Here is a 16,332-nt window from a genome sequence, read left to right as displayed (position 1 = left end):
TCCACGCCTACCTCTAATGGAACGGGGCTGTGTTGTGGCCATATTAGCATAATATCCCTTTGTGCTGTCAACTGTAATCTGTACTTAGAATGCTAAGTAAGATAAGAGTTGGACCAAAACAATATAAGCGTTTGAAATATCCTACGCCAACTTATCTAATGGTACTTGATGGCTCTCTAAAACGGTCCTATGGTGTGTGTGTTGCAACAGTTTATCATCCAAAAGGAGCCGTTTTCAGTGTCTGTTGAATAAACAAGCGATTGCTCAACTCAGATGCACCCATAGGGGACTTCAAAGGTGGAACAAGTTGTTTACACATGGAAGTGACACAAACGGATACACAATCAGGATTTGACATTGTAATGGGCTCAAGAAGAAGCATATAATGTGAGACGAGTATAAGCCGCGCACCAATCAAACATTCAGACATATTTTTATTAACCCACAACTGAAGCCGATTCTACAAATGTCTTCTAAATCCCAACAGTATTCTGAAAAAAAAAACACGTATGTTTCTATATCAGTGGTGCTCAAACTTTTTCATGTCAAGGACCCCCCAAAATGATATGCATTTGCCGCCGACCTCCATCTCAAAATGTTTTGTTCCAGGGACCCCCAGAAGCAAAGAATAGAGTTAAAAATCTTCGGTTTAAACAATATATATTCAAACATTTGCACACATTTTCACGATTTTTCAAAAATAGCAGATGTACAAGCTCGTAGCGCGGCACTCGGTGCCGCGCTACGAGCTTGTATATCTGCTATTTTTGAATAGCCAAAGTGTAAAATAATGCTTTTTAGCTCAAATCAAAAAAAGTCACACAGATGCGTTCCAGGTCTAAATGGGTTAATATAGAACTAGACAACATATCTGACTATGGATCGAAACTTTCATTTTGGCTTATGTTCTACTTAAATGATTGCTTCCCCTTAGCCCACCCACCCGCTGTTGATGTGTGTGCACTGCTCTGTAGCAATGGATGGCAATGCTTTCCAATTCAGGATGACCAAACGACAAACATGATAACCATGCTAAATCATAATCACCAAAAGCAACACTAATGTGTATTTTTTTTTTTTTTTAAATGGTCAAATTAAAAAGTTGAGATAAACGGTATGAAACAAACGGATTAAAACACTCCAAAGGGGGCAAATGCAGAGGCATGCAACATATTATCACTGATCTACGAGGCTCGAAGTGCAAAGTCGTGCACTCGCCCGCTCTGAGCTACAGCGTGGTGAACAGCAGTGGTGTAAAGTAACAAGTGCATTTACTCAAGTACTGTACTTAAATACAATTTTGTATTTTAAGTATTTTTTACTTTACTGGAGCACTTCCAATTTTCAATACTTTTACTTCTACTCCACTACATCTCAGATCCAAATATTGTACTTTTACTCCACTACAATTATTTGAAAACTTTAGTTACTAGTTACTTTGCAGATTTTGATTATTATTACAAAACATACATTAACCACTTCAGCCCTAATATACTTTTGGCTATTTGAAAATCTACAAGCTCACAATGCATTGCGATGCGGCACATTGTAAGCTTGTAGATCTGCTATTTTCAAAGGATTTCCTTACATTTTAAAAACTTGTGAATGAGTACTTTTACTTTTGGTACTTTAAGTATATTTTGATGTCAATACTTTTATATTTTGTAAATTTTGTATACTGGACTTTTTTACTTGTAACAGATTATTTCTACATGATAGTATTGATACTTTTACCTAAGTACAATTTTTTAATACTTTTTCCACCACTGGTGAACAGCCATGAGAGGTTCACCGACATGCATGGGTTCAAGTTCTCAGTCGTCCACGACTGATTTAAATAATTTGGATACCAATACAAAAGTATTGGTATCAAAAGTACCAAAAGTAAAAGTACAAAAATGTTTGAAAATAGCCGATCTACAAGCTCACAACGCGTCGCGACGCGTTGTGAGCTTGTAGATAGGCTATTTTCAAATAGCCTACGTATAAAAAGGGGCTAAAGTGGTTAATGTATGTTTTATAATGTAATCATTTATATCTGCAAAGTAACTAGTAACTAGGGATGTAGCGGAGTCGTTGTGTGTTGCGGGGGGGGGGGGGCAGGGGTTCTTTTCACGCTGTTTTCACAAATGGCAGATTAGGACTTGGCCCTAACAAAAATGTTCAGCCTCGAGATCATGTGTGACATGAGAGCGAGACTCTGTTTGGGGGGAGAAACGAGGAAAGACATCGTCGTTGACTCTGCGCCAGGGAGAAGGGGTGTGCGTGTGTGTGTGTGTGTGTGTGTGTGTGTGTGTGGAGGGGGGCTTGTAGCTGTTGACTGACAGCTGGCGCAGTCGTGCTGAAGTCCCCTGCCAGCAGGACGCCAGGTGTTTCTTGCCACGTCCGTGGGGCCGGGGAGACAGTTGCTAAGCAGCGCACCGGTCCCCGCGTTGTGTTTCTGTCAAATGCCAAGTCGTGGCATCCGACAGGGGCTGCACCATATGCCCGGTGAAGTTTCCCATCGCAAATACCTTTTCTCTCTCGCTTTCTCTCTCTCAGGGGGCTGGAATAAAGCCAGAAAAAAGACAGAAAAAGAAAAAGACACCTCTAAAAAAAGAAGAAGAAAACAAAACGAGAAACGGCTTAGGTGTTTGTGCAATATTTCTAAATCTGGATGTTTGCCGTCTTTGTGTTGGGCTTCTCACAGCTCTCTCTGACATACATAGTTAAGTCAATTTTATTTATAAAGCATGTTTAACCCTTAAAGACCGGGAACGCATCTGTGTGTCATTTTTAGATTTTTTTTGGGCTATTCAAAAATAGCAGATATACAAGCTCATAGCGCGGCACCGAGTGCCGCGCTATGAGCTTGTAGATCTGCTAATTTTTTTTAAATCGTGAAAATTCGGGTTAGGGTTAGGCAAAACCTTGGATTATATATTTTTTAAAGCGAATATTTGTAAAATATTTAGTTCCAGGAACCCCCAGAAGCAAAGATTTGAGTTACAAATGTCCGCAAATGTTTTTTTTAAATATTTGCTTTTCATGATTTTTCAAAAATAGCAGATCTACAAGCTCATAGCGCGGCACTCGGTGTCGCGCTATGAGCTTGTAGATCTGCTATTTTTGAATAGCCCAACGAAATCTAAAAATGACACACAGATGCTTTCCCGGTCTTAAAGAGTTAAAAAACAACCAAAGAGTGACCAAAGTGCTGCACAGCATGAAAAATGCAACGCACAAAACTACCTAAAATACAGAGCATAGAAATATAAAATGTCCAAACACAAAAAACAAATAGCCGAGGTTTAAAAACGCAGGAGTTTAAAACGGCATTTTAAAAAAGTGCAGACTTAACAGATAAAGGTAGGCTTAACATAGGTTTACCGTTTATTGTATTTTTTACATACAGTATAAATAATGGTAAAAAAAAATCACTCCAATGCTGTGTCACTGATAAACAATGGGTTCCATCCAGGCTTTCGGAACGTCGGTGATCTTCCTAGTCCAAGATGCAATGTTTACCTCCCTCCACATTTTGTCATTTGCTTGGATCAGCCGCTCGCCCAGGATTAAAGGCCCATTCCCACAAGGCCGTTTGGATCCATAATTTTTTTTTTTGTCTCAAGTGCAGACTTAAGCCTGCCGCTCGGAGCACAGATTAACCCACTGAGGCCTGAGGTTCCGATTCTGCAAAATGTCTTCTAAATCCTAAACAGTATTCTGAAAAACGTATGTTTCTATATCAGTGGTTTTCAAACGTTTTCATGTCAAGGACCCCCAAAATGATATGAATTTGGCCGCGGACCCCCATCTCAAAATATTTTGTTCCATGGACCCCCAGAAGCAAAGGTTTGAGTTAATGTTTGCTTTAAAATAATATATATATTCAAAGATTTGCACACATTTTCACGATTTAAAAAAAATAGCAGATCTACAAGCTCGTAGCGCGGCACTCGGTGCCGCGCTATGAGCTTGTATATCTGCTATTTTTGAATAGCCAAAGTGTAAAATAATGCTTTTTTAGCTCAAATGAAAAAGTGACACAATGCGTTCCAGGTCTTAGAGGGTTAAGCCCTCGCTTGTTGTTTATGAGCCGGGGAATCAAGACGCCCCCCTCCCCCCCACTTCCCCACCCCTCCACCCCTAACAAATCCCGCCGGGGTATCCAAATCAATCACAGAGGTTTCTGTGTCTACGCTGGAAATTGCTTAGGTATGTCTTAATCAAGCTAATGGGAGTTTTAAAGATCCTCCTCCTATTTAAAAAGCCTGGAATGCCGCAGGCTATTTACTAGGCGAGTGTATAACACCGCCTATACTCCTCTGCTGCTGCCGCTGGTGGGAAGTTGATTGGCTCATCAATGCAGGGGAGGATTAAAGAAAGGATGTGAAAGAAAGAAAAGCACAGTGCTTGGGCTTAGCCTCCATTAGCAAACCACGGCTCAGTCAAGATGTTGAGGGGATTAGATGTGGAAACAATCCGGATTATTGTTCCGGTAATATTTGTTTTCTTTTTCCCCTTATTACATAAAGCTTAATAAAGTCTTTTGTTTTTTTTAACCCATTAAGACCTGGAACGCATCTGTGTCACTTTAGATTTCTTTGGCTGTTTTTGAAAAATCTTGAAACTTTTTTTTGTTTTTTTTTCAAAAAAACTGTTAGGATTTAGAAAACATTTTTAAGAATCGCCTCAGGCCTTAATGGGTTAAATTCATCCCCTGGAGCAGGTAGCTGTTTAGAAGATCTGAAAGCTTCTTAAAGGGAAAAAAGAGGCCACAGTGACCCAGTGAAAACCCATTTTCAGCCTTCAGCCTTCAGCCCAGCGAAGTCACTTGATGGACACGTTGCGCGTGTCGCCAATTCTTAAAAACATTTGTCCCATTTGTCCTGCTTGTCTTGTCTCCTAGGTCCAGAGGGACTCGGCTTCAGCATAACGTCCCGCGACGTCCCCATCGGGGGCTCGGCTCCCATCTACGTCAAGAACATCCTGCCGCGGGGAGCCGCCATTCAAGATGGCCGCCTTAAGGCAGGAGACCGGTTGTTGGAGGTGAGAGTATAGGAAGGCCCTTACAATCGCACATTTTTCTAATACTTAAAGTCGAGGTCTTAAATGTCTGAAGTAAAAATTGTCTTAAAAAGTTGCCATTTAAAGTAAAAATGGTCTTAAAAAGTTGCCATTTAAAGTAAAAATGGTCTTAAAAAGTTGCCATTTAAAGTAAAAATGGTCTTAAAAAGTTGCCATTTAAAGTAAAAATGGTATTAAAAAGTTGCCATTTAAAGTAAAAATGGTTTTAAAAAGTTGCCATTTAAAGTAAAAATGGTTTTAAAAAGTTGCCATTTAAAGTAAAAATGGTTTTAAAAAGTTGCCATTTAAAGTAAAAATGGTTTTAAAAAGTTGCCCTTTAAAGTAAAAATGGTTTTAAAAAGTTGCCATTTAAAGTAAAAATGGTATTAAAAAGTTGCCATTTAAAGTAAAAATGGTATTAAAAAGTTGCCATTTAAAGTAAAAATGGTATTAAAAAGTTGCCATTTAAATTGCTGATGTGGTTCAACAATCTTTGAGTGGTTCTCAGGGTTCCTTAGGGCGGGGGTTGTAAAAAGACCCTGACAGTAAAAGAGTGGTTGTACTGGGCTGAATGAATGTGTCACTAGATGAGGTTGAAGTAGGTTGGTGTTAAAAAACTGAATCCCCACATGCATGAAGGTTAAAGAACATTAAACTGCCCGCAGTTAATAACTTAAGATTGAGTGGAGTGGTTGCTGGAGTCATGTTAATCCCACTGGGCCTCCCTGCTTGCATTCAAGATTAGAACACACGACGGTGAATACACAAGCTATTTGCACAGGCCTGCAGATGTCATGATCTGAATTCACAATCAGGTTCAGGATCAGGTTAATATACCCAATAAGTTTGAACAAACAAGGACATCGACTAAAGCCGTGGTCAGACTAGCACTAAACCGACATGGACATTTGTTGAAACCCATGCGAACGATGAATTAAATTCAGTCGTATCCACAAAGCAAAGGTTTTGAGGAGACTGGTAACTGCAGTCCATTCTGTGGGTATTGATCACAGCACAGGAACATGTTTAACCTCCTTGCATTTACATACTGTATATCTTTAAGTTAATTACAGTGTTTTAACAATGTCATTAACCCATTGATACCTGGAACGCATCTGTGTCACTTTAGATGTCTTTGGCTATTCAAAAATAGCAGATATACAAGCTCATAGCGCGGCACCGAGTGCCGCGCTATGAGCTTGTAGATCTGCTATTTTTGAAAAATCTTGAAAACATTTTTTTTGTTTTTTTCCAAAAACTGTTATGATTTAGATTTTTTCAAAGAATCGCCCCAGGTCTTAATGGGTTAACAATGTCATGCCATATAGTGCTCTTACATTATATTGTCATTCAGTGATCTTGCACTATTGTGTATTTCCTGTGGTGAACTTGCGGTATATTGTAATACAGTGAACTTGCGGTATATTGTAATACTGTGAACTTGCGGTATATTGTAATACTGTGAACTTGCGGTATAATACTGTGAACTTGCGGTATATTATAATACTGTGAACTTGCACATTTTTTTTTGTTATTTCAGCAGTCCTGCACATATTTGATTCCAGAAAAGAATATTTCTGTGAACCTCATACTTGGCAATAAACATTATTCTGAATGCATGTCTGGTGTCAGTTGGGTCCAATTGAAACGCTGTTCCTCCTGTCTCAGGTGAATGGGGTTGACCTGAATGGGCGGAGCCAAGAGGAGGTGGTGTCCCTGCTCAGGGCCACGCCCATGGGCGGGACTGTGGGACTTGTGGTGCTACGCCAGGAAGAGACCTTCCTGTCCCGAGAAGTGGTACGTACCCACAACTCTGTGTGTGTGTATACTTGTATTACTATACTTGTGCGGGCCAAATGTCCCCACAAGTATAGTAAACAGTTGTTGTCTTATGGTTAAAAAAAATGTTTAGAGATGGATTTTACAATTAGAAAAAGATTCAAGTTGGGAGACATTTAGAGGTTAGGTTTAGGGGTTAATGTTGGAGTTTTGCCTGGTTTCTAGATGGTTGCGTACCGGTGTTGTGCACCGAAAAATAGCTTCCCTACGAGCTTGTACATCTGCTATTTCTTTTAACCCTTTAAGGCCCGGGAACGCATCTGTGTGTCAGTTTGAGATTTCTTTGGGCTATTTTTTGGAAAATCGTGAAAATGTGTGCAAATCTTTGAATATATATATATATTTTTAAAGTGAACATTTGTAACTCAAATCTTTGCTTCTGGGGGATTCTACAAATGTCTTCTAAATCCTAACAGCTATTTTGAAAAAAAAACTATGTTGCTTTAATATCAGTGGTTCTCAAACTGTTTTCATGTCAAGGACCCCCAAAATTATATGTATTTGGCCGCGGACCCCCCCCCCCCATCTCAAAATATGCTCTTCCAGGGACCCCCCCAGAAGCAAAGACTTGAGTTAAAAATGTTCGCATTAAAAAAATATATATATTCAAGATTTGCAACAAAAAAAACGATTTTCGAAAATAGCCCAAAGAAATCTAAAAATGACACACACAGATGCGTTCCCGGTCTTTAAGGGTTAATACAAACGTGTGTGTGTGTGTATGAGAAAGGGAGAGAATGTGTGTACATGCGATAGTCCATGTGTGTACATGCAAACCTACCATCCATTAGCCTCCATGCATCCACTGCATCATTCTGTCAACACCGTGTGCTTCAAACATTACACAATCCCATGCATGGCTGGCTGCAGATATTACTCGTGTGCATGTGGGGCTTTCTATGTTGTATTTCTGTGTACGAGCGGGTGCTTTTGCATGAACAAAATGTATACAGTATATATGTATTTCTGTTGCTGCGTTGTGTGTGTGACCTCCTGTTGTACGTGTGTGCACGAGTGTGAAGGTACATGCATTAACCCTTTAAGACCGGGAACGCATCCGTGTCACTTTTTGATTTGAGCTAAAAAAAAAGCATTATTTTACACTTTGACTATTGAAAAATAGCAGATCTACAAGCTCGAGCTTGTAGATCTGCTATTTTTGAAAAATCGTGAAAATGCGTGCAAATCTTTTAATATATATATTGTTTAAAAGCAAATATTTTTAACTCAAATCTTTGCTTCTGGGTGGTCCCTGGAACAACATATTTTGAGATGGGGGGTTGGCGGCCAAATACATATCATTTTGGGGGTCCTTGAGATGAAACGGTTTGAGCACCACTGATATAGAAACGCACGTTTTTTTTTTTTCAGAAAACTGTTGGGATTTAGAAGACATTTGTAGAATCGGCTTCAGGTCTTAATGGGTTAATATCTGTATATAACAGCATTTTTCTATTGGTGCACACACACACACACACACACTTGTCCGTGCTTCGGTCCGAACTCTGTCATAGTAGACGTGTGTGTCGTGCTACAGTAGGTGCAGGTCGATGGTTGCGATCCCTGCGTGTACGTGCGTGGTTTTCTGAATGTTACTGTGTGTGTGTGTGTATGTCCATGAGTTAGGGCCTATACTGTCATGACTGCAGTTAATCCCCGCTGTGAGTGCTGTGTTGTCTGACATTTTCCCCACTAACACAATATGCCACCAGAGCATGCAGATTGATTGACCTGCTCTGTTGCGCGCACTCTCTCTCTCTCTCTCTCTCTCTCTCTCTCTCTCTCTCTCTCTCTCTCTCTCTCTCTCTCTCTGTTCCCTTCTTTATTTCTGTCTCTCCCTGTCGCTGCCTCGCTCGGAGCTGATTTGTTAGATTGATGGATGTGAGGATGCAGGTAGCAGACATTGAGAGAAAATCATACTCTGCCGGAATATCAATCAGCCCAGGATCTTACACACACACACACACACACACACACACACACACACACACACACACACACACACACACACACACAAAACCACGTGTCCTGCCTGCTTGCCTTTTATCTGATACCCTGGTCATGTTCCTGTCGCAGCTTGAAATGTAAATGATTGTTGTAAACATTTTTAGCTAATTCAATTGCCGCGCTTATTACAACTATACCGACTCTCCTCAAGGTCTGGCTTTCACACACGGTGTCTCCAGATGTTGCGTTTCAGTACATCTGATAGAGAACGAGTTTTGATGTACGTACACTAGCACATATGGAGTTTTTTCCCTGAAGTCTTGACGAGGAAAGGCTGGCGCATGCGAAGCGGCCGCGACTGAAGGAGATGAAACGTCCAGCCGTTGAACGCCGAAGTGTTTGTGTTGTGAGTCGAGAACGATCAGAGGTTCTTAGGTAGACTTAGATAATGATGTTTGTTAACCCATTAAGACCGGGAAAGCGTCTGTTGTTTTTTAGATTTGAACCACTTTAACCGTTATCTTCTACTTTGGGCTATTCAAAAATAGCAGATCTACAAGCTCATAGCGCGGCACCGAGTGCCGCGCTATGAGCTTGTAGATCTGCTATTTTTGAGTTAACATTGTTCCGCTTAAAAAAATACATATATTCAAAGATTTGAGCACGATAAAAAAAAAAAACTGCAGATCTACAAGCTCATAGAGCGCCGCGCTATGAGCTTGTGTATCTGCTATTTTTGAATAGCCAAAGGATAAAATAATGCGGTTAAAGTGGTTACACAGATGCGTTCCTGGTTTTAAGGCGTTAATTACTTCATCACTCAGCTCAGTGATTCAGAGACTAGGGCTGGGATCCTTAGCGATTCTCTCTTAACAAATTCAATCATATCGTGCAGTATTGCGTACATATTATTGTAGTGGTTCTCAAAGTGAGGTTCATGGGGACCCTCTGGGGTTTCGAATGGACCCTTATACAGGTCTGTAACTCTGAGAGTGTACAAATAGACCTCTAAGGGTCCATTTGGTTCTCTCAGAGTTGGAATGGTGGTCCTTGAAATGAAAACGTTTTAGAACCACCAGTATTGTAATTGTATAGCAGACGTTAAGTCCACATTATCGGCTCTTGGCGGTGTGATGAACCGGTTCCGGAAAATGGCTCCGGAACCGGATGGAACCGGTTCCGGTTTTCCTCCTGTTTCCCGGATTCCAAACCTGTCAGAGACATCCTCCGCTATAGCTCGTATTAACACCAGTCTTATTGAGCAGTAGCATGAATTACGGCACTGGACTGACCCCCACAGTGTTGCCAGATTATGTGAGAGAAACAAGCAACCAGGTCTCGGAAAACCAGCCCAAAAGAAGCGACTATGGGCCACATGAGCACTTTAACATAACACATCAGCTATCTGAAAATAGCCGATCTACAAGCTCACAACGCGTCGCGATGCGACGCGTTGTGAGCTTGTAGATCGGCTATTTTCAAAGAAAATCGTGCGGGGAAATTATAATAAGCAGATCTGGCAACCCTACCCCCCCCACCCCCCCTAACGGTCACAGGGGAGACCATTAGTCGAACCCGCAGCCATTCACTGGCAAGCCCAGTCCATCAAACGTTGATTGGTGACAATTATCACGGCCGAGCTAAACGGGCAAAGGCCATTGGCTTGGCCTCTCTCTCTCTCTCTCTCTCTCACCGCAGGGCGAAATCAGACATGGAGGGGAAAGACTGATCAATACTCATCTTTAGATTAGAGCCACGCTTTGATTGGCGCTGACACTGCCTAGCCGGTAGTTAGGCTGTAGGATGTATTTGTTATACCGCCGTTAAGATGGGAGAGAGAGGTTTAGATGGGACTCGGGGGAGTACGCTACTTTCCGTCGTCTTCTTTATTTTCGACTTATTGATCGATTGAATACTTTATTAGACAGAGACACTAACGGCACGAGTACAGTCATACACTTGGTCTAAATGGATCATTCCCATCAGTTTCCATCTGGTTCGGTTCTCTGCGTCTTCCTCTGTAACTCCAGCCACCTGCATGCAGTGGTGGAAAGTAACTAACTCTTGGAGTTACATTAAGTTCTAAGTTGTGTTACTTAACGCATTAAGACCTGGAACGCATCTTGGTTGCATCTTTTTTGATTTGAGCTAAAAAGCATTATTTTACACTTTGGGCTATTCAAAATAGCGCGGCACCGAGTGCCGCGCTATTTTTTGAAAAATCGTGAAAGTGTGTGCAAATCGTTGAATGTATATATTCTTTTCAAGCAAACATTTTTAACTCAACTCAACTCAAATCTTTGCTTCTGGGGGGTCCCTGGAACAAAATATTTTGAGATGGGGGTCCTTGGCCAAATTCATATCATTTTAGGGGTCCTTGACATGAAAAAGTTTGAAAACCACTGATATAGAAACATAAGTTTTTTTTCAGAAAACCGTTTAGAATTTAGAAGACATTTAGCAGAATCGGAACCTCAGTTCAATGGGTTAAGTATGGGTATTGTGCAGCTTTTTCTGCACATGCAATTTCTTATGGATAACATTTCTTATGGGACCCTCATAGTGGAGCTACATCAGAGAAGAAGGGTCTGGTGGGATTTAATCCTAGATCAGACAGTGGCACATTATTACCTCCATCGACTGGGGGATCTTAACCGCAACATGTTTCCCAGATAATAACACTTTGATGTGGTCATAGCAGCAGCTAACGTAGATTATTCATCGGAATAATGACGTTCATCTTCTTCACATTATGTTCTTCAACCGTGCGCCCATTACTCAACAACCTTCAATCGATCCATTGATCCCATTACTCAACCACACTCTAATACCACATGCGTTGTAATGTAGAGTCGTACCAAGGGTGCAGCGTTTTTGACGGATTTCCTTTTTGTTGTTTCTGTTTCCTTGTCTCTTCTAGAATGCTGAGCCCCAGACGCAGTCCTCCAGAGATTTGGTAAGAACATACATTGATTATGAATCGTAACAGTCTGCTCTTGACTTGTGTACTGAATGGGTGAATGTAACACACATTGTAAAACGCTCTATAGGCGCTATAGAAATGCAGACCATTTTTTGTTTGCGTGCTAGGGGCTGCCTTGCTAGCTCTCCATACTGTAGAAGCCAGAAGCCCTCTAGCCTGCACTCCCTTCCCCTGGCATCTGTCTCGATGTATAATGTAGTACCTACACTGATGTATGCTGAAATAATGTCAATTTAATCGTTGAGCATGAACGCGGCTCCTGCAAGTCAGTCAGGCAGTGGGTGGATGTACCAGTGAAAGAAATACTAGATGTTTATGTAGAGGCATTTATGTAATTATTGTTAATAGCTGCTGTTACGTTTACAAACTGTTAGGTTTTTCGTTTGTTTATTATGACATTTCTGTTCCATTGAAAATAGAACAAATTGTGAGAAAGTAAAGATGACTGCTGTGCGTGCGTGTGCGTGCGTGCGTGTGTGTGCGTGCGTGAGGGTCATGTGTGTTGATCCCAAGATAATGAGCTCCCCACCACTATACTTTCCATAGTCACATTTTGTCTGTGTGGAAGCTACTGTATAGTGGCCGTCTAGTTCCATTAGGCCAAAGGTGTCCAGACATTTTTACTGCTTCTTATTTATGACACCATCAGCGACACAGGGCCACGTGTAATATAATAGTTCCTTCTAATACACACGCTGTAATATACAGAGTGTGTGTGTGTGTGTGTGTGTGTGTGTGTGTGTGTGTGTGTGTGTGTGTGTGTGTGTGTGTGTGTGTGTGTGTGTGTGTGTGTGTGTGTGTGTGTGTGTGTGTGTGTGTGTGTGTGTGTGTGTGTGTGTGTGTGTGTGTGCGCGTGCACTGATCACAAATGAACATCATTAATCTGAGTGCCATGCAGTCATGTGAGAGATATTAGCGGGTACGCTAAAGCATTACCTGCAGTAATGGCATCTTAGTGTGTTCTCAGCAGCGGACAGTAAGTACATTTACTTGAGTACTGTACTTAAGTAAAACAAAATATATATATATATCTGTACTTTACTTGAGTATTGGTATTTTTGGAATACTTATTTGTATCACTTTCATCCCTCTCAAATATTGTACTGTTGACTGACTCCACTATTCTAGGGAAAAAGTACATTTAAGCCCCATTTCAAAAAAATAGAAGCTCTGTGGTGCTTTTTTATTTTTTTTAAATTAATCTTGGGGTTTCTTTGGAAAATGTAAAACTTTAAATACAGCATCGCTTTGATTAAAACAAAAATGCATGTTGTAATTTGTATTTTTGAAAGCGTTGTACTTTTGAATACTATATTACTATTATAGCATATATATATTTTCTAAACAAGTACTGCATTACTTCAACTCAAGTTCAACTTCAAATCTGACACAGCAACTTTCAAGAAGGTCAGTTGGCTCTCATGCATTGAAGGAGGCATGAGCTCGGCCCTGGCCTCCCTAGGCTGGTGAGGGGAGTGTAATGCGAGGGATCACTTAGAAAAATGGCACCGGGTGAAAAATAAGGGTTACAAAATTGTGGGATAAAAACAATTATTTAAAAAAAAAAGAACTGGGGTTGACTACTTTGTCCATCGCTGAAGTGCAGTAATGGTGTCTCAGTGAGAGTATCAGAGATCTGTCCTCTCTCTCACAGCCACCACATAGTCACTCACTGCCTCCTAAACGCCTGTTGGAAGGCACATCCCTCTTTACTACAGATACTAAAAGACTATTTCCATCTGCACAACGGCCCATTTTACATGCATAACTCTCCTCATGATTCCAAACGACCGAGGGCTGTGTTTAAGGGCCCTTTAAGACCGGGAACGCATCTGTGTCATTTTTAGATTTCTTTGGGGTATTAAAAAATAGCAGATCTACAAGCTCATAGCGCGGCACTGAGTGCCGCACTATGAGCTTGTAGATCTGCTATTTTTGAAAATTGTGTGCACATTTTTTTATGTTTTTTTTTTTTTTTAAAGCGAACATTTTTAACTCTGTCACAACTTCTGGGGGTCCTTGGAACAAGATATTTTGAAATGGTGGTCCACGACCAAATACGTATCATTTTGGGTGGTCCTTGACAATTTTGTTTTCAAAAAACTGTTAGGATTTAGAAGACATTTGTAGAATCCCCCAGAAGCAAAGATTTGAGTTACAAATGTTCGCTTTAAAAAATATACATATATTCAAAGATTTCCAAAAAATAGCAGATCTACAAGCTCATAGCGCGGCATACGCTATGAGCTTGTATATCTGCTATTTTTGAATATCCAAAGAAATCTAAAAATGACACACAAATGCGTTCCCGGCTTTAATGGGTTAAAACAGAGGCTTCTTTGCGTGAGCGCGCATGTATGTGTGTGTGTGTCTGTGTGTGTGTGTGTGTGTGTGTGTTTTAAAAACTTCTGTCGCATCTGGCCAACTACGGGTAATTGGTTCCGTTATCCGTTATCCGCGGCGCGTTAGAAGCGTAATTGGCCAGTTAATTTGATTGGCGGCCGTACCTGGCAGCTGTGCGCGGACACGCCGCCCCCCCTGTCCCCTGCTTTCAGGAGAACGACCTGAGACTTACCACGCCGACCACAGCTGGCATATCTCACCGGCATTACTGTATATACATTCAAACAATACACCGACAATACACATACAGAGAGTACAAACCCACACACACACACACACACACACACACACACACAGACGGACAATACACACTAAACATACCCCTCCTGAGAAGTAAGCGATGCCAACAGACAGTTGGCTAATTGCTGTTGGGTTAACGGCTTTGTTTGTAAGAACGGGACATTTAGCTGGCGCTGGGATCCAGTGTGTCGTGCGATGCAACGAAACTGAATAATGTTAACGTTCCTACTTTAGCAGCGTGAAGGTAAGTCACAGTGCCAAGTAGATACACATGACTAAATACCACCAAAGCGTGACGCCGACAATTATCAAGGAAAGGAAAAAAGTATGCCTTTCATATCCATATTTCATCTTTTCATCTTTTTTTTTATACATTCACGTCCAGGCCTATGTCATACTTTGTCGTTTGGCACTGTTACAGTTAGTAGTTAGTACATTAAGTAGTGGAAATAGCCAATGTAGAAGATTTCTTGAAAATTCTTTGCCTATAATGAATGACATGCCGGAAATTCAGTAGAGACGCCAGGTTGAAAGTGGTTATGTCTGTGGATTTTATAAATAGTTAAAGGTAGGGTAAGTGATTTACTTTGGTTAAATAGCTCTATATTCTGATAGCACTCATTGCTATAGAGTGTTTGTTCAGTAAAAGGAGTCTCCCATGTCTCTCCAGCTCTTTATTAAACAGAAAATGCATTTTCAGTACTCTCTCCTGATTGGCTTAAATTGTGTCACCTACTGTACCTGAAAATATACTATATTCTGTTTACTAAAGAGCAGGAGAGACCCATGTGACCGAACAAACACTCTGTAGCAATGATTACTATCACAATATAGTACTTTAACCTTTTTAATAAAACAAATATTTATATAAAGAAATATCACTTATCCTACCTTTTAACCAATGAAAAGTATGAACAAGATCTTGTAACTAAACACAACTACAGTATATTGTATTCATAATTTTTTCCCATTTACTGAAAAGTAATGGTTTTGGACATGAATGGTTTCTGACTGACAGCATCATTTTGAAATAGTTTGTACAGCATATACAGTAACATTAATGGCAATAAAGCATTAGAATTCCAATTGTGTTGAAATGAGAGCAAGGGAGAGGGAGGAAACACAAAGGTGGGGAAGTTCATCAAAGTTCATCAAAGTTCATCACGCTTTTGAAATCCACATAGAACTGAATTACTGGTCCAGTGCTCACGTTGTTTTCCCAGTAAGACCAACGCCTCCCCGCAACGTTTTGGTGAATTGGGTCGGACCTAATTGTGTTGCTGAGAATAAGATGAGTCATAACAAGTTTTGATACCCCCACCCGCCTTTTTTTTTGTTTCCAGACAGGAAACCCACCTTGCTGACGCATTATTTTTCTTACACAGTAAAACTTAATTTAACTCTCTCTCTCTCTCTCTCGCTCAGCTTCTAATCTTTTAGAGAGGCCGAGAGAGAGATACATACTCTTTGGTGTGTATCTCTTTCCTTCAGCCCCCCCCCCCCCCCCCCCCTCTCTCTCTCTAATCTTTTAGAGTAGGCAGAGGAGATAGACACTATTTGTTGGGTATCCGTCTCTCCATCCTCACCTCTCAGCCTTGATTGTGTTTTCCAACTCGGTTCCCCACTCTCTTTCTTTCTTTGCCTCTCTCTCTCTCTCCCGCTTATTTTTTCTGCTGCCTATCTTTCCGTTGGCATCGCTCTCTCTCTTAATCTCTCTCTCTCTCTTAATCTCTCTCTCTCTCCCCCCCTATGATCCCTCGTTCCTCCCTGGAGTCCCCCTCCCCTCTTCAAATGAATGAGTGTTTTTCTCCGCTCCTTTCCCGGCACATCAGCCCTCCATAATGGCTTCAATACTTTTCAGATCCTATCTG

At 40.9% G+C, this 16,332-nt stretch overlaps 1 protein-coding gene across 5 annotated transcripts in view; it reads left to right on the top strand.

Moving 5' to 3' along the window:
- The window catches only part of LOC311046045 (partitioning defective 3 homolog), a 361,319-nt gene that overhangs the window by 177,912 nt on the left and 167,075 nt on the right, over positions 1-16,332 (top strand). For all 5 annotated transcript variants that reach the window (XM_084058141.1, XM_084058140.1, XM_084058142.1 and 2 more), the window contains exons 11-13: positions 4,892-5,031; positions 6,718-6,846; positions 11,756-11,791. In XM_084058141.1, the coding sequence (XP_083914267.1) occupies positions 4,892-5,031; positions 6,718-6,846; positions 11,756-11,791 (305 nt within the window). The remainder of the gene's footprint in view (positions 1-4,891; positions 5,032-6,717; positions 6,847-11,755; positions 11,792-16,332) is intronic.

This window comes from Gymnoscopelus microlampas (assembly GCF_963454915.1).
Source record: "Gymnoscopelus microlampas genome assembly, chromosome: 5".
Lineage (NCBI taxonomy): Eukaryota > Metazoa > Chordata > Actinopteri > Myctophiformes > Myctophidae > Gymnoscopelus > Gymnoscopelus microlampas.
This window is presented reverse-complemented; position numbering and strand designations above follow the sequence as displayed.